At 38.5% G+C, this 24,450-nt stretch overlaps 1 protein-coding gene across 15 annotated transcripts in view; it reads right to left on the minus strand.

The window, feature by feature from the left end:
- Positions 1 to 24,450, minus strand: part of prom1a (prominin 1a) — a 224,551-nt gene that overhangs the window by 45,755 nt on the left and 154,346 nt on the right. For all 15 annotated transcript variants that reach the window (XR_012050899.1, XR_012050898.1, XR_012050896.1 and 12 more), the window contains 6 exons: positions 21,756 to 21,908; positions 21,558 to 21,681; positions 17,457 to 17,560; positions 9,710 to 9,794; positions 1,704 to 1,850; positions 1,409 to 1,480 (listed from right to left, as the gene is read on the minus strand). Coding sequence is in view for 5 of the 15 variants with exons in the window: in XM_061976885.2 (XP_061832869.2) it covers positions 1,409 to 1,480; positions 1,704 to 1,850; positions 9,710 to 9,794; positions 17,457 to 17,560; positions 21,558 to 21,681; positions 21,756 to 21,908 (685 nt within the window). In the remaining 10 variants the exon portion in view is untranslated. The remainder of the gene's footprint in view (positions 1 to 1,408; positions 1,481 to 1,703; positions 1,851 to 9,709; positions 9,795 to 17,456; positions 17,561 to 21,557; positions 21,682 to 21,755; positions 21,909 to 24,450) is intronic.

The raw sequence follows: 24,450 nt of genomic DNA on the forward strand, positions 1-24,450 counted from the left end.
CCGAATTTATGTAACTGAATTTTTTGATTTTGAATTTTGTGAAGTTAATTATTTTAAATCAAATTATGCTGACAATCTCAAAGAAAATGTGTTAGCAAAATGTGTGTGTATAAAAATTCAGTGTAAAAAAATTTTATGTGAAAAAATTCAGTGTAAAAAAAACCAACATTTCAGAATAAAGACACAAATGAACCTCCATAGTTGGCGTTTGTTTATCAAACATGTTTCCTCCCGGAACTATGGAGGTTAATTTGTGATTTTGTTTATTATGAAAGCTTTTTTTTGACACTGAATTTATGTAACTTCGGAGTCGCGGGGGGCGCTGGAGCCCAACCCAGCTACAATCGGGCAGAAGGCGGGGTACACCCTGGACAAGTCGCCACCTTATCGCAGGGCGCCAAAAAATTCAGTTACATAAATTAAGTGTCAAAATAGTTTTAGGGAGGAAGCATGTTTGATAAACAAGCGCTAACTATGGAGGTTCATTTGTGTCTTTAATACGAAAGCTTTCATTTTTACAATTAATTTTTATACACTTAATTTTTTTACACTGGATTTTTTTTACACAAAATGTTTGTACATTGAATTTTTTTACACTGAATTTTTAAACAGGCATTTTGCTAACTATGTCAATGAAAGTGTCAGCATAATTTGATTAAAAAAAAAATTAAGTTCACAAAAATTCAAATGCCAAAATATTCTGTTACACAAATTAAGTGTCAAAATAGTTTTAGGGAGGAAGCATCGTTGATAAACAAGCGCTAACTACGGAGGTTCATTTGTGTCTTTATTACGAAAGCTTTCATTTTTACAATTAATTTTTGTACACTTAATTTTTTTACACTGAATTTTTTTTTTACACAACATTTTTGTACTTAGAATTTTTTTTACACTGAATTTTTAAACAGGCATTTTGCTAACAATGTTTCAATGAAAGTGTCAGCATAACTGATTTAAAATAATTCAGTTCACAAAAATTAAACGTCAGGAGATTCAGTTACATAAATTAAGTGTCAAAATAGTTTTAGAAAGGAAGCATGTTTGACAAACAAGCGCTAACTACGGAGGTTAATTTATGTCTTTATTACGAAAGCTTTCATTTTTACAATTCCTTTTTTATACACTTAATTTTTGTACACTTAATTTTTTTACACTGAATTTTTTTACACTGGATTTTTTTTTACACTAAATTTTTGTCCATTGAATTTTTTTTACGCTGAATTTTTAAACAGGCATTTTGCTAACAATGTTTCAATGAAAGTGTCAGCATAATTTGATGTAAAAAAAAAATTCTACGCAAAAAATTCAGTGTAAAAAAAAAACAACTTTCGTAATAAATACAGAAATGAACCCCACAGGCCTGACAGTGAAAATATCAAATATTAGAAATGGAAGGTAGTCTTCCTACCATCAGTTCCGTCTGGGCTTCCAGCTCTTTGGCAAACAGCAGCAGGTCCTCCGCTGTCACGCCTTTGTTGACCTGCGAGACAAGCAAACAGCTGATTTATCTCAGCTTCTCCTCAGTGAACGACCACGACCCTAACAACCGCGTAAATGTGCCATTTCTTCATATTGACTTTTTGATCAGGACTGCCGCAAGATGGCCGCCGAGAGACGTCTATGGGGTAAACAACTTGTTAGCGTACACAACTAAACGCGCACGTTCCTCCATGACATGATTCATGTTTGTGCTTCCGGGTCACCTCCTCCAGGTAGTCGGCGTAGTTCGTCTCCGAAAGTCCCGCCTCCGAGAATTCCAGAAGGTTCTGCTTGCCTTCTGCTTCCAATAAGGTGATTCCTCTCAGGTCGATGTTGACCTTGCTCAGGTGAGCCACCACCTCCTTTGTGAACTGCAAACACATCACATTATACCAGTGACGTGCAGTCACTAGAGGCAGGTGAGGCGGGGCCTCACCTGCTATCATGGAAAGAAAAAAAATGTAAAAAGAAAAAAATATATATTAAATTGTTAAATGTATCCAGTGATTATACTATAAAGTTATTTTTCATTTAACTTCACTAGTTTTAGATTATTTTTATTCAAAATCGCTGAATTTTCACATTTGCCGTTCGAATACTGAGAAGAGACGGTGCGGTGAACAGCAGCCAGTCGAGGCACGTCACTCAGTGCCTCAAAATGGACGGACTCGGCTAACTGCTGGTCTGCTGTGCAGTGAGACCGTATTGCTATAAGAACTATATTATACATTTCCATAGTTTAGTTAGCTGAGGTATATAATGTACAGTGTATTTTGTCAACAACTGTATGTGTGTACAGTATTTCTTGTGCTGAGCGATCATAAAACGGCTGCAAAAGACGCACTGGCTGAGGATCGCCTCCTGCACCCCCGCCGTAGAATGCACGGCACCCCCTGACGGGAGTGTTATATCAACTAAAGCCCACACTTAAACTTTCCACGTGCAAGATTGAATCTATTTTAAAAAGTTATTTCATAAGAAGCCAAAAAGTGCAAAAACAATAATGTTCGTGTTGGAGGAGTTGTGAATGACTGCAGGGCCACAACATTAGGTACACCTGCAGACCGCAGGTGTACCTAATTCACAACTCCTCCAACACGAACATTATTGTTTTTGCACTTTTTGGCTTCTTATTAAATTACTTTTGTAACCTATTTTTTATGGGCTTTCCTCTTTGTGATGTTAAGTTCCTGTTATGCGCTGTTATACAGTATATGCCTTGAGCTCTTATTTTGGAGGCGCTAAGAGCGGAAGTGATGTCACGTTGCGGAGGTTTTTGAAAGAAGGTAAATAAAGTGGTCCTCGTGTAAACTGGAGCCTCCGTGTTTGTTATTTTGTAGTTTCATACAGTATAGGCGACATTTATAAACCTTCGGTTACACTTTTTTTAAATAGATTCAATCTTGCACGTGGAAAGTTGAAGTGAGGGCTTTAGTTGATATAACACTCCCATCAGGGGGTTCATTAATCCAGCACAACAGCGGCGCATTTATAAGTAAAGGTAAGACCATAATAACGTTTTTTTATTAAATGTGCTTTTTTGTGTGCTACAGTTTGTATGTGTAGAGTTAAAGTTAAGTTAAAGTACCAATGATTGTCACACACACACTAGATGTGGTGAAATTTGTCCTCTGCATTTGACCCATCCCCTTGTTCAACACCTGGGAGGTGAGGGGAGCAGTGGGCAGCAGCGGCGCCGCGCCCGGGAATCATTTTTGGTGATTTAACTCCCAATTCCAACCCTTGATGCTGAGTGCCAAGCAGGGAAGAATGCTAGTATGAGCTTTTAAACATAACCCGTTAACTGCTGCCATTCAAATGGTGAATAAGATACTCTTTAGGGTTCATATGTTTGTAAATCTGACTGTGATGAAGTCGGTGCCTCACCAGCCATCAACCTCACCGCACGTCACTGCATTATAAATATACGTATGTATATATATATATATATATATATATATATATACCGTATATATATATATATATATATATATATATATATATATATATATATATATATATATATATATATATATATCAATCAATCATTTCTACAACTCTTATTTTTTTGTGATAGAGTGATTGGAGCACATACTTGTTGGTCACAAAAAACATTCATGAAGTTTGGTTCTTTTATGAATTTATTATGGGTCTACTGAAAATGTGAGCAAATGTGCTGGGTCATAAGTATACATACAGCAATGGTAATATTTGCTTACATGTCCCTTGGCAAATTTCACTGCAATAAGGCGCTTTTGGTAGCCATCCACAAGCTTCTGCTTGAATTTTTGACCACTCCTCTTGACAAAATGGTGCAGTTCAGCTAAATGTGTTTGTTTTCTGACATGGACTTGTTTCTTCAGCATTGTCCACACGTTTAAGTCAGGACTTTGGGAAGGCCATTCTAAAACCTTCATTCTAGCCTGATTTAGCCATTCCTTTACCACTTTTGACGTGTGTTTGGGGTCATTGTCCTGTTGGAACACCCAACTGCGCCAAAGACCCAACCTCCAGGCTGATGATTTTAGCTTGTCCTGAAGAATTTTGAGGTAATTCTCCTTTTTCATTGTCTTATTTAAAGCACGAGTTCCATTGACAGAAAAACAGGCCCAGAGCACAATACTACCACCACCAAGCTTGACAGTAGGAATGGTGTTCCTGGCATTAAAGGCCTCACCTTTTCTCCTCCAAACATATTGCTGGGTATTGTGGCCAAACAGCTCCATTTTTGTTACATCTGACATCACATGGACAAGAATAAGACCTTCTGGAGGAAAGTTCTGTGGTCAGATGAAACAAAAATGGAGCTGTTTGGCCACAATACCCACAATACCAATGTTTTCTTGTTTTTCGAAAATCCTCAAAAAAATTGTCGCACAACAGCTAAATGAACACTTAGTGTCTAACAATCTCTGTGAACCTTTTCAATCCGGTTTCAGGGCAAATCACTCTACGGAGACAGCCCTCGCAAAAACGACTAATGATCTACTGCTAACTATGGATTCTGATGCGTCATCTATGTTGCTGCTTCTCGATCTTAGCGCTGCTTTCGATACCGTCAATCATAATATTTTATTAGAGCGTATCAAAACACGTATTGGTATGTCAGACTTAGCCATGTCGTGGTTTAACTCTTATCTTACTGACAGGATGCAGTGCGTCTCCCATAACAATGTGACCTCGGACTACGTTAAGGTAACGTGCGGCGTCCCCCAGGGTTCGGTTCTTGGCCCTGCACTCTTTAGTATTTACATGCTGCCGCTAGGCGACATCATACGCAAATATGGTGTAAGCTTTCACTGTTATGCTGATGACACCCAACTCTACATGCCTCTAAAGCTGACCAACACGCCGGATTGTAGTCAGCTGGAGGCGTGTCTTAATGAAATTAAACAATGGATGTCCGCTAACTTTTTGCAACTCAACACTAAGAAAACGGAAAAGCTGATTATCGGTCCTGCTCAACACCGACACCTATTTAATAATACCACCTTAACATTTGACAACCAAACAATTACACAAAACGACTCGGTAAAGAATCTGGGTATTATCTTTGACCCAACTCTCTTGTTTGAGTCACACATTAAGAGTGTTACTAAAACGACCTTCTTTCATCTCCGTAATATCGCTAAAATTCGTTCCATTTTGTCCACTAGCGACGCTGAGATTATTATTCATGCGTTCGTTACGTCTCGTCTCGATTACTGGAACGTATTATTTTCGGGTCTCCCTATGTCTAGCATTAAAAGATTACAGTTGGTACAAAATGCGACTGCTAGACTTTTGACAAGAACAAGAAAGTTTGATCATATTACGCCTATACTGGCCCACCTGCACTGGCTTCCTGTGCACTTAAGATATGACGTTAAGGTTTTACTACTTACGTATAAAATACTACACGGTCTAGCTACATCCTATCTTGCCGATTGTATTGTGCCATATGTCCCGGCAAGAAAGAACTCTGGCTTATTAGTAATTCCCAGAGCCCAAAAAAAGTCTGCGGGCTATAGAGCGTTTTCTATTCGGGCTCCAGTACTATGGAATGCCCTCCCGGTAACAATTAGAGATGCTACCTCAGTAGAAGCATTTAAGTCCCATCTTAAAACTCATTTGTATACTCTAGCCTTTAAGTAGACCCCCCTTTAGACCAGTTGATCTGCTGTTTCTTTTCTTTTCTCCTCTGCTCCCCCCTATCCTTGTGGAGGGGGAGACACACAGGTCCGGTGGCCATAGATGAAGTGCTGGCTGTCCAGAGTCGAGACCCGGGGTGGACCGCTCGCCTGTGCATCGGTTGGGAACATCTCTGCGTTGCTGACCCGTCTCCGCTCGGGATGGTTTCCTGCTGACCCACTATGGACTGGACTCTCACTATTATGTTGGATCCACTATGGACTGGACTCTCACAATATTATGTCAGACCCACTCGACATCCATTGCATTCGGTCTCCCCTAGAGGGGGGGTTACCCACATATGCGGTCCTCTCCAAGGTTTCTCATAGTCATTCACATCGACGTCCCACTGGGGTGAGTTTTTCCTTGCCCTTATGTGGGCTCTGTACCGAGGATGTCGTTGTGGCTTGTGCAGCCCTTTGAGACACTAGTGATTTAGGGCTATATAAATAAACATTGATTGATTGATTGATTGATTGATGTTTGGAGGAGAAAAGGTGAGGCCTTTAACCCCAGGATGTAAACAAAAAAAGAGCAAGCTCAAGTTGGGACCAGTTTCTAGATGATGATGATGCTGTTATAGCAACACAAGCAGATGTGATGTGTTGTGTGTGTATGATGCTTCTTGTTAGTTTGTGTTGTGTGTGTATGATGGTTTTTGTTAGTGTGTGTTGTGTGTGTATGATGCTTCTTGTTAGTTTGTGTTGTGTGTGTATGATGGTTCTTGTTAGTTTGTGTTGTGTGTGTATGATGGTACTTATTAGTGTGTTGTGTGTGTATGATGGTTCATGTAGTTTTAGCTCCATTGTTTAGTTCATGACGGCTGGGAATGTGTCGGCGACAAGTGAGCACTACCGGACTCTTTATTTTCCCAAATAAATGTCTGTTCTCCTCTCAATGACAACATTTCACTCACATTTATGTCAATTTCCCTGATATTATTTTGTGTTTATCAGTGGATTCCTTACTTCTTCTATTGAGTTTATTGATTATTGATTATGCATACTAGCATTGTCCATCCATCCATCCATCTTCTTCCGCTTATCCGAGGTTGGGTCGCGGGGGCAGCAGCCTAAGCAGGGAAGCTCAGACTTCCCTCTCCCCATCCACTTCGTCCAGCTCTTACCGGGGGATCCCGAGGCGTTCCCAGGCCAGCGGGGAGACATTGTCTTCCCAACGTGTCCTGGGTCTTCCCCGTGGCCTCCTACCGGTCGGACGTGCCCTAAACACCTCCCTAGGGAGGCGTTCGGGTGGCATCCTGACCAGATGCCCGAACTACCTCATCTGGCTCCTCTCGATGTGGAGGAGCAGCGGCTTTACTTTGAGCTCCTCCCGGATGGCAGAGCTTCTCACCCTATCTCTAAGGGAGAGCCCCAGCACCCGGCGGAGGAAACTCATTTCGGCCGCTTGTAACCATGATCTTGTCCTTTTGGTCATAACCCAAAGCTCATGAGGATGGGAACGTAGATCGACCGGTAAATTGAGAGCTTTGCCTCCCGGCTCAGCTCCTTCTTCACCACAACGGATCGATACAGCGTCCGCATTACTGAAGACGCCGCACCGATCCGCCTGTCGATCTCACGATCCACTATTCCCTCATTCGTGAACAAGACTCCGAGGTGCTTGAACTCCTCCACTTGGGGCAGGGTCTTCTCCACTTGGGGCAGGGTCTCCTCCCCAACCCGGAGATGGCACTCCACCCTTTTCCAGGCGAGAACCACAGACTCGGAATTGGAGGTGCTGATTCTCATCCCAGTCGCTTCACACTCGGCTGCGAACCGATCCAGTGAGAGCTGAAGATCCTGGCCAGATGAAGCCATGAGGACCACATCATCTGAAAAAAGCAGAGACCTAATTCTGCAGCCACCAAACCAGATCCCCTTAACACCTTGACTGCGCCTAGAAATTCTGTCCATAAAAGTTATGAATAGAATCGGTGACAAAGGGCAGCCTTGGCGGAGTCCAACCCTCACTGGAAACGTGTCCGACTTACTGCCGGCAATGCAGACCAAGCTCTGACACTGATCATACAGGGAGCGTACCGCCACAATCAGACAGTCCGATACACCATACTCTCTGAGCACTCCCCACAAGACTTCCCGAGGGACACGGTCGAATACCTTCTCCAAGTCTACAAAGCACATGTAGACTGGTTGGGCAAACTCCCATGCACCCTCAAGGACCCTGCCGAGAGTATAGAGCTGGTCCACAGTTCCACGACCAGGACGAAAACCACACTGTTCCTCCTGAATCCGAGGTTCGACTATCCGGCGTAGCCTCCTCTCCAGTACAGCTGAATAGACCTTACCGGGAAGGCTGAGAAGTGTGATCATACGATAGTTGGAACACATCCTCCGGTTCCCCTTCTTAAAGAGAGGAACCACCACCCGGTCTGCCAATCCAGAGGTACCGCCCCCGATGTCCACGCAATGCTGCAGAGTCTTGTCAACCAAGACAGCCCCACAGCATCCAGAGCCTTAAGGAACTCCGAGCGGATCTCATCCACCCCCGGGGTCTTGCCACCAAAGAGCTTTTTAACTACCTCAGCAACCTCAGCCCCAGAAATAGGAGAGCCCACCACAGATTCCCCAGGTCCTGCTTGGGGAATCTGTGGTGGTACATGTTGGTGAGATTGAGGAGGTCTTCGAAGTATTCCCTCCACCGATCCACAACAGCCACAGTAGAGGTCAGCAGCACACCATACACGGTGTTGACAGTGCACTGTCCCCCCAGGCGGCGGATGGTGGGCCAGAATCGCTGCGAAGCCGTCTGGAAGTCGTTTTCCATGGCTTCCCCGAACTCCTCCCATGTCCGAGTTTTTGCCTCCGCGACCGCTGAAGCCGCACACCGCTTGGCCTGTCGGTACCTGAGCCAAAAGAACCCGATAGGACTCTTTCTTCAGCTTGATGGCATTCCTCACCGCCGGTGTCCACCAGCGGGTTGTAGGACTGCGGCCACAGCTCCAATCAGCCGCCTCGACAATGGAGGTGCGGAACATGGTCCACTTGGACTCAATGTCCAGCACCTCCCTCGTGACAGCGTTGTGTCAAACAATAATAGCAACCATGGTGACATCCCACATGTCTAATAGACGTGGTCTTTTTTCACTCATTCACTTCTCATCTGTTTCACCGCCACAAACTCCGGAATTTGCATCCACGTTGTGCGGCCCAGCCTATTAATTGTTTTTTTTATTCTTATATTTTCATAATAGGGAGAAGGCACATTCGAAATCAACATTACAAACTCCAAAAGCAGTGAAGTAGTCACGTTGTGTAAATGGTAAATAAAAAGAGAATACAATGATTTGCAAATCCTTTTCAACTTATATTCCATTGAATAGACTGCAAAGACAAGGCGTTTCTGGATGTTGTTGATAAATGGCTTTGGCTTTGCATAGTAGAGTTTTAACTTGCACTTATAGATGTAGCGACCAACTGTAGTTACTGACAGTGGTTTTCTGAGGTGTTCCTGAGCCCATGTGGTGATATCCTTTACACACTGATGTCGCCTTTTGATGCAGTACCGCCTGAGGGATACAAAGTCTGTAATATCATGGCTTACGTGCAGTGATTTCTCCAGATTCTCTGAACCGTTTGATGATATTAAGGAGTATAGATGGTGAAATCCCTAAATTCCTTGCAATAGCTGGCTGAGAAATGTTGTTCTTAAACAATTTGCTCAAGCATTTGTTGACAAAGTGGTGACCCTCGCCCCATCCTTGTTTGTGAATGACTGAGCATTTCATGGAAGCTGCTTTTATACCCAATCATGGCACCCACCTGTTCCCAATTAGCCTGTTCACCTGTGGGATGTTCCAAATAAGTCTTTTTTGCCACTTGTGCCAGCTCTTTTGAAACATGTTGCAGGCATCACATTCCAAATGAGCTAATATTTGCAAAAAAATAAAGTTTTCCAGTTCGAACATTAAATATCTTGTCTTTGCAGTCTATTCAATTGAATATAAGTTGAAAAGGATTTGCAAATCATTGTATTCTCTTTTTATTAAATTTGATTAATTGTCCAGCCCTTGCAGGGTACCAATGTTGCGTTCACTGACCACTGTGGCATTCAGGAAAGAAGAGACGTTGAAGATCTTGTCCAGACGCATGGCTGAGTAGATGCCTTTGTTTTCCTTGCAGGTGCTGAAAAGAGATAAGGAGCAAACACAAATGTTAACACCACAGGACAGGAAGTGCATTAGACTTAACGAGATGATGGAAGCTGAAGTTAAAAAAGGGGGTTTATTAGACTGCAGCTTCTCACGGCCACGGACATGACAAAGACAGTAATATCAAGTTGTCTGCAGGGCAAAATGGTGCTAGATTGACATTATGGAGAAAAAAAATAACTCTGCTGCATTACATTTACACTTTCAATAGTTTAGCCCCAAAGTACGTCTACTAAAACTGGAACGATAAACATGCAACAGGTGGCGCTAGAGCTCCTAATCCAGGAGCTCTAGCTCACACATTATTTTAAATATGTCCTGTGAAAGCTCGGAAATAATATGTGTCAACTAGAAGATATGTGAATGCTCCAATGCTGAAGTTGAAGTAGAATGGTGACAGAATGTAGTATGAATGTAAGAATAGTTTGAATGTTGAGGAGTTTGAATTTCCAGGAAAACTGGAATTAGGTGTGGAACTTGGGAAAGTGTTAGTTTGAATACCCAGATTGAGGGAAATATGTTGAAGTTGGAATGGTTTGAATAGGTTTGAAAATGTGGGAATTGTGCAACTTGGAAAAATGTCCCATTCATTTCATTGGGAACTTCCTGGAAATTTGGGAATTTTGGAAAAGCGGGATTTAAAAAAAAATGATTAGGAGCATGAATGTCCTGAATGAGCTGAATTGGTTGGTGTTGGAATTGTTTAAATGTGTCAAGAAATGTTGAAGTAGTAACAGTTTGTTAATTAAAAAAATGGTATTAAGGAATTTTGTAAAAACTGGGAATTTTTCGAGTTCTTAAACCAACTTATTTTTTTGTCCTGACTATGAGGAATGTTTTGACAGTGGAACACTTGAAATGGGTTGAAAAATGTGAAAGGAGTCATCGCACTAAAAAATGTTGGAAATAAGGTAAGAAAAAAAACGTGAATTCCTGAAAATTTGTTGAACGTGGAAAAATAGTTGTTAGAATTTCCAGGATGAGTTGAATGTGTTGAAGGTGGAATAATTTGAATCGGTTGAAAAATGTGGGAATTGTGGACGTTTGAAAAATGGATAATTCATTTTGAATGGGGAAAATGTCCCTAAAACTGTGATTTCTAGGAAATCCGGGAATTGTGTATAAGTGTTGAAATGGAGCACACAATTCCTGAAGAGGCTGAATAATTGGAAGTTGGAACGGTTTGAATCGTATGAAAAATGTGGGGATTGTGGAACATGGACAAATGTCCTATTCATTTAAATGGGAACTTCCTGGAAATTCGGAAATTTTTGGGAACAGCTGGATTTTTGGGGAAAATGATCAGGAGCATGAATGTCCTGAATGAGCTGAATTGGTTGATGTTGGAATTGTTTACATGTGTCAAGAAATGTTGAAGTAGTAACAGTTTTTAATTGACAAATGGTATTAAGGAATTTTGTGAAAACCGGGAATTTTTCAAGTTCTTAAACCAACTTGTTTTTTTGTGCTGACTAAGAGAAATGTTTTGACAGTGGAACGCTTGAAATGGGTTGAAAAATGTGAAAGGAGTCATCGCACTAAAAAATGTTGGAAATAAGGTTAGAAAAAAATTGTTGAACGTGGAAAAATAGTTGTTAGAATTTCCAGGATGAGTTGAATGTGTTGAAGGTAGAATGGTTTGAATTGGTTGAAAAATGTGGGAATCGTGGAAGTTTGAAAAATGGATAATTCATTTTGAATGGGGAAAATGTCCCTGAAACTGAAGATTTCTAGGAAATCCGGGAATTGTGTATAAGTGTTGAAAGGGAGCACGCAATTCCTGAAGAGGCTGAATATTTTGAAGTTGGAACGGTTTGAATCGTAAGAACAATGTGGGAGTTGTGGAACTTGGAAAAATGTCCCATTCATTTCAATGGGAAATTCCTGGAAATTCTAGAATTTTGGGAAAAGCGGGATTTTTTGAAAATTATTACAAGCATGAATGTCCTGAATGAGTTGAATTGGTTGGTGTTGGAATTGTTTAAATGTGTCAATAAATGTTGAAGTAGTAACAGTTTGTTAATTGAAAAATGGTATTAAGGAATTTTGTGAAAACTGGGAATTTTTCGAGTCCTTAAACCAATTTATTTTTTTGTCCTGACTAAGAGGAATGTTTTGACAGTGGAACACTTGAAATGGGTTGGAAAATGTGAAATGAGTCATCGCACTAAAAATGTTGGACATAAGGTTAGAAAAAAAAACAGGAATTCCTGGAAATTTGTTCAACGTGGAAAAATAGTTGTTAGAATGTATAGGATGAGTTCAATGTGTTGAAGGTGGAATGGTTTGAATCGGTTGAAAAATGTGGCAATTGTGGAATTGTGAAAAATGGATAATTCATTTAAATGGGAACTTCCTGGAAATTCGGGAATTTTGGGAACAGCGAGATTTTTTTTAAATAATTAGGAGCATGAATGTTCTGACTGAGTTGAATTGGTTGGTGTTGGAATTGTTTGAATCGGGCAAGAAATATTGAAGTATTAACATTTTTTTAATTGACAAATGTTGAGGAATTTCAGAAAAAAAACGGGAATTTTTCAAGTTTTTTGTCCTGACTAAGAGGAATGTTTTGACAGTGGAACGCTTGAAATGGGTTGAAAAATGTGAAAGGAGTCATCGCACTAAACATTTTTTACATCTTTGACTTCAACTCATGAAAAATGGGAGGAAAAACAAAAGTGTTGCATTCATATTTTTGTTCAGTGTATGTAATAATGAAATTCATTTATTATTCAATGTTACAAGTGGAGGACAGCACGGTGGAACAGTGGTTAGTGCACAGGTGTCAAACTCTTACCCAGGGGCCAGATCCGGGCCGACATGTCATTTAACGTGGCCCACGAATGCCTGGGAATAATGTGCATACTTCATCTTTCTGACTCAATGTTGTCAGGAAATGTCACATGTTTTCAACTTTGATATTATCTGCTCATGCAACTAATGTTCCATTGTTAAAACGTTATGACAGACCGCCTTAAAAAACAATGGAATTAAAAAATGTTTACACCCAGAATGTACATGAAAATAAAGAATGTTACAATATTAACTATAAAGGATAAAACAGTGAATATTGACAACATATGAACGTCACCCCCCTCTCCATCCACATATTTTACAATCAAGCGAAACACAACAAAAATGCAACAAACACAGTGAAATATGAACATGAAGGGTAAAAAAAACACACCTACAATCTGATTTATCTGATCACTAAGTTTTAGAACTTTGTTGTAAAAATCTCCTTCCACGTCTGTCCCTGACACCCACTAGAGATGCGCGGTTTGCGGGCACAACCGCGGAGTCCGCGGATTATCCGCGGATCGGGCGGATGAAATTTAAAAAAATTAGATTTTATCCGCGGGTCGGGTCGGGCGGTTGAAAAAAAAAAAAAAGTTTTTAAATAGATTCAGGCGGGTGGCAGTTAAACCAATTCGGAAATATATATACATAGTTAAATGTTGTTACCCACATACGAAAAACGAGCAGGCACCTGCAGCATATGCCACAACAGAAGAAAAAAAAAAAAGAAGAGATGGACACTTTTACGGAGCGGAGAAGGGACGCCTCGCCGGGGTCCGGGACCGAGGCCCCTTCCCCCGAGAGGGCCCCACCGGGAGCCGTAGCTGAGGCGATCCGCGAGAAGGGCCCGACGCACGTCCAGGCTCACCACCGCGCCCACCGCACCGACACCCCGCCGCGGCCGGCGTCACGCGCAGCAGGTAAGCAGCTTACCTGCCCGCCACCCCCGTGGCCGGGGGCTCGTAACAGGGGTCACTCCGCGCGCTCCGCCCGCGCAGCTTACCTGCCCGCCACCCCCGTTGCCGGGGGCGCGTAACAGGGGTCACTCCAGGCGCAGTGCGCTCACGAAAGGGGTGGGGCTCACCCTGGTTGATATAGACAAGGAGTGTGTAACAACCCACCTGCCGAATCAAATAGCCCTGAAAATGGATGGCGCTGGAGCGTCGGGACCATACCCGGCCGTCGCCGGCAGCGAGACGCGCTTGGAGGTGCGCTCAGCGCGGCTCCCATATGATTGCGCACTGGTGTGCGTCTGGGCCGTGACAGCGTGGCACGCGAATGTCTGTGCTGCATTGGATCAGTCTCCTTTCTTTAACAGGCAAAAGCTTTATAACCTCACTAATGCCTTGCATCGTCTATATTAGATATATAACAACGGGCGGGTGCGGGCGGATGCGGTTCTGATTAAATGTTAGGTCGGGTGGATGGCGGATGGTTGACGACTTTCTGATGCGGTTGCGGATGAAATAATTGCCTATCCGCGCATCTCTACATTTCACTGTGGAAACACTTCCCACCCACACTGCTTGGTGCCTCCTCTGAGCTGCTGTGACTTACATTACCATAGTAATTAATTACATTACAATAGTAACTAACTACATTACCATAGTAACTCATTACATAACCATAATAACTCATTACATAACAATAACAACTCATTAGATGACCATAGTAACTCATTAGATGACCATAGTAACTAGTTAGATTACCACAGTAAGTAATTAGATGACCATTGAAACTAATTAGAGGACTATAGTAACTAGTTAGATTACCACAGTAAGTAATTAGATGACTATAGTAACTAATTAGATGACCATAGTAACTAATTAGATTACTATAGTAACTAATTAGATGACCAATGTAACTGATTAGATGACCATAGTAAGCAATTACAAGACCATAGTAACTAATTAGATGACCATAGTATCTAATTAGATGCCCATGATAACTAATTAGATGACCATAGTAACTAATTAGATGACCATATTAACTAATTAGATGACCATTGTAACTAATTAGCAGACCATAGTAACTAATTAGAAGACCATAATAACTAATTATATGGCCATAGTAACTAATTAGATGACCATAGTAAATAATTGCATGACCATATTAACTAATGAGATGACCACAGTTACTACTTAGATGACCATAGTAACTAATTAGATTACTGTAGTAACTAATAAGATGACCATGATAACTAATTAGATGGCCATAGTAACTAATTAGATGACCATAGTAACTAATCAGATGACCATAGCAACTAATTAGACGACCATAGTAACTAATTAGACGACCATAGTAACTAGTTAGATTACCACAGTAAGTAATTAGATGACCATGGAAAATAATTAGATGACTATAGTAACTAATTAGATGACCATAGTAACTAGTTAGATTACCACAGTAAGTAATTAGATGACCATAGTAAGTAATTACAAGACCATAGTAACTAATTAGATGATCATAGTATCTAATTAGATGACCATATTAACTAATTAGATGGCCATTGTAACTAATTAGCAGACCATAGTAACTAATTAGATGACCATAATAACTAATTATATGGCCATAGTAACTAATTAGATGACCATAGTAAATAATTACATGACCATATTAACTAATTAGATGACCAGAGTAACTAATTACATGACCATAGTAACTAATTACATGACCATAGTAACTAATTACATTACCATATTAACGAGTATATCAAGCAAAAGCGCAGATTCCAAACATTGAAATACTTGGTATAGTTATCCTGCCTTCCTTAAGCACACTTGTACACGAAGGCAGTAAGTTCAACACCTTCCGCTTATCAAAACTCTGAACACCAGGTTGACTGATGGAGGCCAGGTTTATTGATAATTGCAAGGGTGAAACTGTAGGACACAAACATTGTAAATGTAAATGCATGAATTAAATGAACTTAATAATGTCATATCACAGACCACAGATTATCAAGTATTGCATTTGAATTAAATCTAAGTTTAACTTTGTCACACAACACTGTATGTGTTGTTATGATTAATAATATCCGTGACATATGAGCTTTCTACTGTTTAAACCAGGGGTGCTCATTACGTCGATCGCGAGCTACCGGTCGATCGCGGAGGGTGTGTCAGTCGATCACCAGCCAGGCATTAAAAAAATAGTCCTAAAAATGAGCGATCATAAATCTTCACTATGACGTCACTTTCGTCACTTGATTGACATTCACGGCACCCGAGGGTCTTCTGAGATGACGCTGGCTGCTGCCAGCTCATTAAAATTACCGACAGGAAGGCGAGAAACACTTTATTTCAACAGACTCTGGCGCCGTACCTGTCATCAAAACTCCAAAGACCGACTGCACAGTTGCACAGTTGCGCTAACAAAATAAGAGTCTCAGAAAGCTGGCGTGCACAAGCTAGCAAGCTACGGAGTTTGCCGACAATGTATTTCTTGTAAAGTGTATACAAAGGAGTATGGAAGCTGGACAAATAAGATGCCAAAAACCAACCACTTTCATGTGGTATTGGACAGAAAGGAGGACTTTTTTTCTCCTCCATTCGAAAATGCGGACATTATCAGCACCACTGTCTGATTCCAATCAATGCAAGTCATCAGAATCAGGTAATACACCAACTTATATTCTTGTCTTCATGAAAGAAATTAATCTATATGTGTTAAACATGCTTGTATTATCTTTAAACACCTTTAACTTATTAACAATATTAACTATATGTGTTAAACATGCTTGTATTATCTTTAAACACCTTTAACTTATTAACAATATTAAATATATGTGTTAAACATGCTTGTATTATCTTTAAACACCTTTAACTTGTTAACAATATTAACTATATGTGTTAAACATGCTTGTATTATCATTAAACACCTTTAACTTGTTAACAATATTAACTATATGTATTAAACATGCTTGTATTATCATTAAACACCTTTAATTTTTTAACAATATTAACTATATGTGTTAAACATGCTTGCATTATCTTTAAACACCTTTTACTTGTTAACAATATTAACTATATGTATTAAACATACTTGTATTATCATTAAACACCTTTAATTTTTTAACAATATTAACTATATGTGTTAAACATGCTTGCATTATCATTAAACACCTTTAACTTGTTAACAAAAACATATATTTCATAAATAAGTAAATGTAAATTATATATATGAATGGGGTAGATCCCCACGACTTGATCAATTGAAAAGTAGCTCGCCTGCAGAAAAAGTGTGAACACCCCTGGTTTAAACTGTCTTAAGTAACAGTACAACAAACGTCCACTCGATGGCGGCAGATGACAACAAATGAAAGTTAGCCGACATGAACAGGTAATGCAATCAGAGATCGTCTAACATCATAAAACACACACATTTTACAGCTAAATATGACTAATTGTGTACTATAAACATTAAATATGGGTGCATACCAACGATGCCACGAACAGCATAAGATGTGATAGTTGGTTGCTGAGAAACAAGGAATGAAGCGGAGTTGTGCGCACCTGTCTGAAATCCTTCCGGAGTCTAAACACGTGACCTATCTGCGTGTTTCTTAAAGGTACAGCTCACTTAACAGAACCGACTGAAATGACTCGGAAATAAACACACACTAAATAAAGTAATCTTAATAACTGAGGCAGAACAATAGTTGAAGGTCATTAGAAAACATGACTGCACATCATTATGGCAGCTACACTTTCCATCTTAAACATCTAAAACAATGATTTGGGAATATCCGGGGGGCCCGATTGAAAAGCTTAACGGGCCTCATGTGGCCCCCGGGTCTTCATTTGCCCAGAACTGCTTTAGGGTGAGACGTCCTCACCTGTACAAGCTCTCTGCACTCAGCTCCAGCTCAGAGTCGTTGTACATGTAGCCTGGGATGAAGTTCTTCCACTCGGAGCTCACCAAGTACGGTGAGTCCACCACCTGTGGAGTTCCAGACCAATACAGAGCAAAGTTGAAGTACATGTTGATGTGGAGAAGGTCCTATTGTCACATGTTGATGTGGAGAAGGTACTATTGTCACATGTTGATGTGGAGAAGGTACTATTGTCACATAATGATGTGGAGAAGGTACTATTGTCACATGTTGATGTGGAGAAGGTACTATTGTCACATGTTGATGTGGAGAAGGTACTATTGTCACATGTTGATGTGGAGAAGGTACTATTGTCACATAATGATGTGGAGAAGGTACTATTGTCACATGTTGATGTGGAGAAAGTACTATTGTCACATGTTGATGTGGAGAAGGTACTATTGTCACATGTTGATGTGGAGAAGGTCCTATTGTCACATGTTGATGTGGAGAAAGTACTATTGTCACATGTTGATGTGGAGAAGGTACTATTGTCACATGTTGATGTGGAGAAGGTACTATTGTCACATGTTGATGTGGAGAAGGTACTATTGTCACATGTTGATGTGGAGAAGGTACTATTGTCACATGTTGATGTGGAGAAGGTACTATTGTCACATGTTGATGTGGAGAAGGTACTATTGTCACATGTTGATGTGGAGAAGGTACTATTGTCACATGTTGATGTGGAGAAGGTACTATTGTCACATAATGATGTGGATAAGGTACTATTGTCACATGTTGATGTGGAGAAGGTACTATTGTCACATGTTGATGTGGAGAAGGTACTATTGTCACATGTTGATGTGGAGAAGGTACTATTGTCACATGTTGATGTGGAGAAGGTACTATTGTCACATGTTGATGTGGAGAAGGTACTATTGTCACATGTTGATGTGGAGAAGGTACTATTGTCACATGTTGATGTGGAGAAGGTACTATTGTCACATAATGATGTGGATAAGGTACTATTGTCACATGTTGATGTGGAGAAGGTACTATTGTCACATGTTGATGTGGAGAAGGTCCTATTGTCACATGTTGATGTGGAGAAGGTACTATTGTCACATAATGATGTGGAGAAGGTACTATTGTCACATGTTGATGTGGAGAAAGTACTATTGTCACATGTTGATGTGGAGAAGGTACTATTGTCACATAATGATGTGGAGAAGGTCCTATTGTCACATGTTGATGTGGAGAAGGTACTATTGTCACATGTTGATGTGGAGAAGGTACTATTGTCACATAATGATGTGGAGAAGGTACTATTGTCACATGTTGATGTGGAGAAAGTACTATTGTCACATGTTGATGTGGAGAAGGTACTATTGTCACATGTTGATGTGGAGAAGGTACTATTGTCACATAATGATGTGGAGAAGGTCCTATTGTCACATGTTGATGTGGAGAAGGTACTATTGTCACATGTTGATGTGGAGAAGGTACTATTGTCACATGTTGATGTGGAGAAGGTACTATTGTCACATAATGATGTGGAGAAGGTACTATTGTCACATGTTGATGTGGAGAAGGTACTATTGTCACATGTTGATGTGGAGAAGGTACTATTGTCACATAATGATGTGGAGAAGGTACTATTGTCACATGTTGATGTGGAGAAAGTACTATTGTCACATGTTGATGTGGAGAAGGTACTATTGTCACATGTTGATGTGGAGAAGGTCCTATTGTCACATGTTGATGTGGAGAAGGTACTATTGTCACATGTTGATGTGGAGAAGGTACTATTGTCACATAATGATGTGGAGAAGGTACTATTGTCACATGTTGATGTGGAGAAAGTACTATTGTCACATGTTGATGTGGAGAAGGTACTATTGTCACATGTTGATGTGGAGAAGGTACTATTGTCACATAATGATGTGGAGAAGGTCCTATTGTCACATGTTGATGTGGAGAAGGTACTATTGTCACATGTTGATGTGGAGAAGGTACTATTGTCACATGTTGATGTGGAGAAGGTACTATTGTCACATAATGATGTGGAGAAGGTCCTATTGTCACATGTTGATGTGGAGAAGGTACTATTGTCACATGTTGATGTGGAGAAGGTACTATTGTCACATAATGATGTGGAGAAGGTACTATTGTCACATGTTGATGTGGAGAAAGTACTATTGTCACATGTTGATGTGGAGAAGGTACTATTGTCACATGTTGATGTGGAGAAGGTACTATTGTCACATAATGATGTGGAGAAGGTCCTATTGTCACATGTTGATGTGGAGAAGGTACTATTGTCACATGTTGATGTGGAGAAGGTACTATTGTCACATGTTGATGTGGAGAAGGTACTATTGTCACATAATGATGTGGAGAAGGTCCTATTGTCACATGTTGATGTGGAGAAGGTACTATTGTCACATGTTGATGTGGAGAAGGTCCTATTGTCACATGTTGATGTGGAGAAGGTACTATTGTCACATGTTGATGTGGAGAAGGTACTATTGTCACATGTTGATGTGGAGAAGGTCCTATTGTCACATGTTGATGTGGAGAAGGTACTATTGTCACATGTTGATGTGGAGAAGGTACTATTGTCACATAATGATGTGGAGAAGGTACTATTGTCACATGTTGATGTGGAGAAAGTACTATTGTCACATGTTGATGTGGAGAAGGTACTATTGTCACATGTTGATGTGGAGAAGGTACTATTGTCACATGATGTGGAGAAGGTACTATTGTCACATGTTGATGTGGAGAAAGTACTATTGTCACATGTTGATGTGGAGAAGGTACTATTGTCACATGTTGATGTGGAGAAGGTACTATTGTCACATAATGATGTGGAGAAGGTCCTATTGTCACATGTTGATGTGGAGAAGGTACTATTGTCACATGTTGATGTGGAGAAGGTACTATTGTCACATAATGATGTGGAGAAGGTACTATTGTCACATGTTGATGTGGAGAAAGTACTATTGTCACATGTTGATGTGGAGAAGGTACTATTGTCACATGTTGATGTGGAGAAGGTACTATTGTCACATAATGATGTGGAGAAGGTCCTATTGTCACATGTTGATGTGGAGAAGGTACTATTGTCACATGTTGATGTGGAGAAGGTACTATTGTCACATGTTGATGTGGAGAAGGTACTATTGTCACATAATGATGTGGAGAAGGTACTATTGTCACATGTTGATGTGGAGGAAGTACTATTGTCACATGTTGATGTGGAGAAGGTACTATTGTCACATGTTGATGTGGAGAAGGTCCTATTGTCACATGTTGATGTGGAGAAGGTACTATTGTCACATGTTGATGTGGAGAAGGTACTATTGTCACATGTTGATGTGGAGAAAGTACTATTGTCACATAATGATGTGGAGAAGGTACTATTGTCACATGTTGATGTGGAGAAAGTACTATTGTCACATGTTGATGTGGAGAAGGTACTATTGTCACATGTTGATGTGGAGAAGGTACTATTGTCACATAATGATGTGGAGAAGGTCCTATTGTCACATGTTGATGTGGAGAAGGTACTATTGTCACATGTTGATGTGGAGAAGGTACTATTGTCACATGTTGATGTGGAGAAGGTACTATTGTCACATAATGATGTGGAGAAGGTACTATTGTCACATGTTGATGTGGAGAAGGTCCTATTGTCACATGTTGATGTGGAGAAGGTACTATTGTCACATGTTGATGTGGAGAAGGTACTATTGTCACATGTTGATGTGGAGAAGGTCCTATTGTCACATGTTGATGTGGAGAAGGTACTATTGTCACATGTTGATGTGGAGAAGGTACTATTGTCACATGTTGATGTGGAGAAGGTCCTATTGTCACATGTTGATGTGGAGAAGGTCCTATTGTCACATGTTGATGTGGAGAAGGTCCTATTGTCACATGTTGATGTGGAGAAGGTACTATTGTCACATGTTGATGTGGAGAAGCTATTATTGTCACATGTTGATGTGGAGAAGGTACTATTGTCACATATTGATGTGGAGAAGGTACTATTGTCACATGTTGGTGTGGAGAAGGTACTATTGTCACATGTTGGTGTGGAGAAGGTACTGTTGTCACCTTGAAGAGTTCCCGGGTGTGAAAGGGCTCACAGATGAGCTTCTCCATGTTCCCTCCAAGCAGGAAGATGGTGGTCAGCAGGCCCATCAGCACCCAGGAGAAGATGACGCTGAAGCCCACGCCCCTGTGCACACCACAGTTATAATAATAATCCATCATCTCATCCCACAGAAGCACTTGAACGCAACACGGCCTTACGCCATCAGCATGGTTCCTCCCGTGTTGGAGATGCATCCCCGCGTGGTGGGCGAGGCGTGCTTGTCGTAGCCCAGCGTGCCGCACAGCAGGCCCAGATAGTTGAAGGCCAGCACCAAGACCACCATGCAGCACATGGCCACGCAGCACGTCCACCTGAGGAAGTCAGCAATGATTCACTTCCTGCATCATTAAATACATAATACATGTCATCATATCATTACTAACAATAACAAACATGGCACAAATATATGCGAAATGTAACAAAATAATCAAGTGATTTGAAAAAGCTTATTAAATTGCTGCAATTACAGACTATCTAAAAGTTATTTTAAAATAAAATGAAACATATTATATTAAGATAATGCGTAAAAAAACCCATCACAATATATCCTTAGAAAATCTCATATAAATGTTTAAAATACCTTTAAATAAAAACATTTTTGTATTAATCAAGTTATTTAGAAAAATACAATTCAATAAGTAAGACAAAACAAAATGTTACATTATTATTATTTTAAAATTAGACACCGCAAAAAAAAACAACAACAAAAAAAACATTTAAATAAAGGAAATCACAATTGAAAATAAAATAAAAAATATTTTCTAAATTAAAATGTCAAATAAAATGTTTTTTTTGTCAATCAAAATAAAACGTCTATCAATATAAACTATATATAGATCTTGTTATTTTACAAATAAAATACAACATATTTCTGTAAAATGTTATCCTGTTATCTAAAAATGAAAAACACACCTTGGTCAAATGTTATTGAACATTTTAATAAAACATATTGTTTTGAAATGGCTTGTTATTTATTAATTATGAAAATTGTAAATTTCACTTTTCTACCTTCAAGGTACTCAAAGAGCTTTGACACGATTTTCACTATTTGACTAAAAATGTAAAATAAAACAAAACAAATCACTAAAACCTTATTTAAATATGATTTTAGAAATATGATACTGCATACAAAAACATGAAAACACAGCTCTGTAAGATGTCATCTTAATGTTTATAAAATAATAAATGTTGTATTAACCAAGTTATTTCAAACAGGAATAATTGTATTCAACTTAACAATACATGTTTGTAAAATTGTATTGTAATGTTATTTGAAAATACAAATTAATAAGTAAAACAAAACATAAATCTACAAAGGGTTACATTATTATTCTTATTTTATAATTAGACACTGTACTGTAAAAAATGCATTTCAAATAAGGAAAAAAAAATTGAAAATAAAACCAAAATATATTTTCAAAATAAAATACTATTTTTTTGTCAATCAAAATAAATATCTATTATATACATATTATCTTTTTTTATTTTTTACTAATAACAAACATATCTGTAAAATGTGATCTTGTTATTTAAAAACAAATGACTAAATACAGGATACTGCATAGAAAATACATGAAACATATTTCTGTCAAATGAAATGTAAAGGTTTAAAATAAATAAATGTTATATTAATGAAGTTATTCAACAATAGGAAAAGTATAATTCAACAAAACATGTAAAATCTTATTGAAATGTTATTTAAAAGTTCCATCAAATACTACATTACAGTATTATTCTTTCTTTCTTTTGACATTGTACTGTAAACAATACAAAAAAACTAAACTATTTGAAAATAAAATAAAATACATTTTCAACAATGATATATTGTAAAATAAAATAAACTGAAATACATAAACATCTAAAATAAAAACATATCTCTTTGTAGTATCACTGCTTATTCTATCTAATTATTTTTTAAATCAAATCAAATATATTTCCTGTTATTTAAAAATAAAAAACTCATGTTGGTAAAATATTATCTTGTTATTTAAATATAGAATAGAATATATTGCTTTAAAATGTAATATTAGTTACCGGTAAAATAAAACACATGTTGGTAAAATATTATCTTGTTATTTAAATATAAAATAAAATATATTGCTTTAAAATTTAATATTATTTACCGGTAAAATAAAACATATCTTTGAAAAATGTTATGTTACTTAAAAACAAAAATAATATCTTTGTAAAATGTTATCTTGTTAATAAAAAAATATAATGAAACATATTTCTGTCAAATGAAATCTACAGGTTTAAATAAATAAATGTGATATTAATCAAGTTATTCAAAAACAAGAAAAATACAGTTCAAGAAAACATGTAAAATCTTTTTGAAATGTTATTTAAAAATACAATCAAATACTAAATTACAGTATTATTCATTTAACATTTTTCATTTGACATAGTACTGTAAACAATACAATTTAAAAAAAAAAAACTAAACTATTTGAAAATAAAATAAAATATATTTTCAACAATGATATACAGTAAAATAAAATAAACTGAAATACAAAAAAATCTACAAAAAACTAACAAAACATTTATTTGCATATTCTATCTCATTATTTTTTAAATAAAATAAAACCTATTTCCTGTTATCTAAAAGTAAAAAAAAAACATATTTTGGTCAAATGTTCTCTTGTTATTTAGATATAAAATACACAATATTGCTTTAAAATGTAATATTTACTTGTAAAATAAAACATATCTTTGTCAAATGTTACGTTACTTAAAAATTAAAATAACATATTTGTAAAATGTTATCTTGTTAATAAAAAAAAAACATAATGAAACATATTTCTGTACAATGTTATTCAACAATGATATTTCATTTAAACGGTTTAAAAACCTGAT

This window comes from Nerophis lumbriciformis, linkage group LG16 (genome assembly GCF_033978685.3).
Source record: "Nerophis lumbriciformis linkage group LG16, RoL_Nlum_v2.1, whole genome shotgun sequence".
In the NCBI taxonomy this organism is placed as follows: Eukaryota; Metazoa; Chordata; class Actinopteri; order Syngnathiformes; family Syngnathidae; genus Nerophis; species Nerophis lumbriciformis.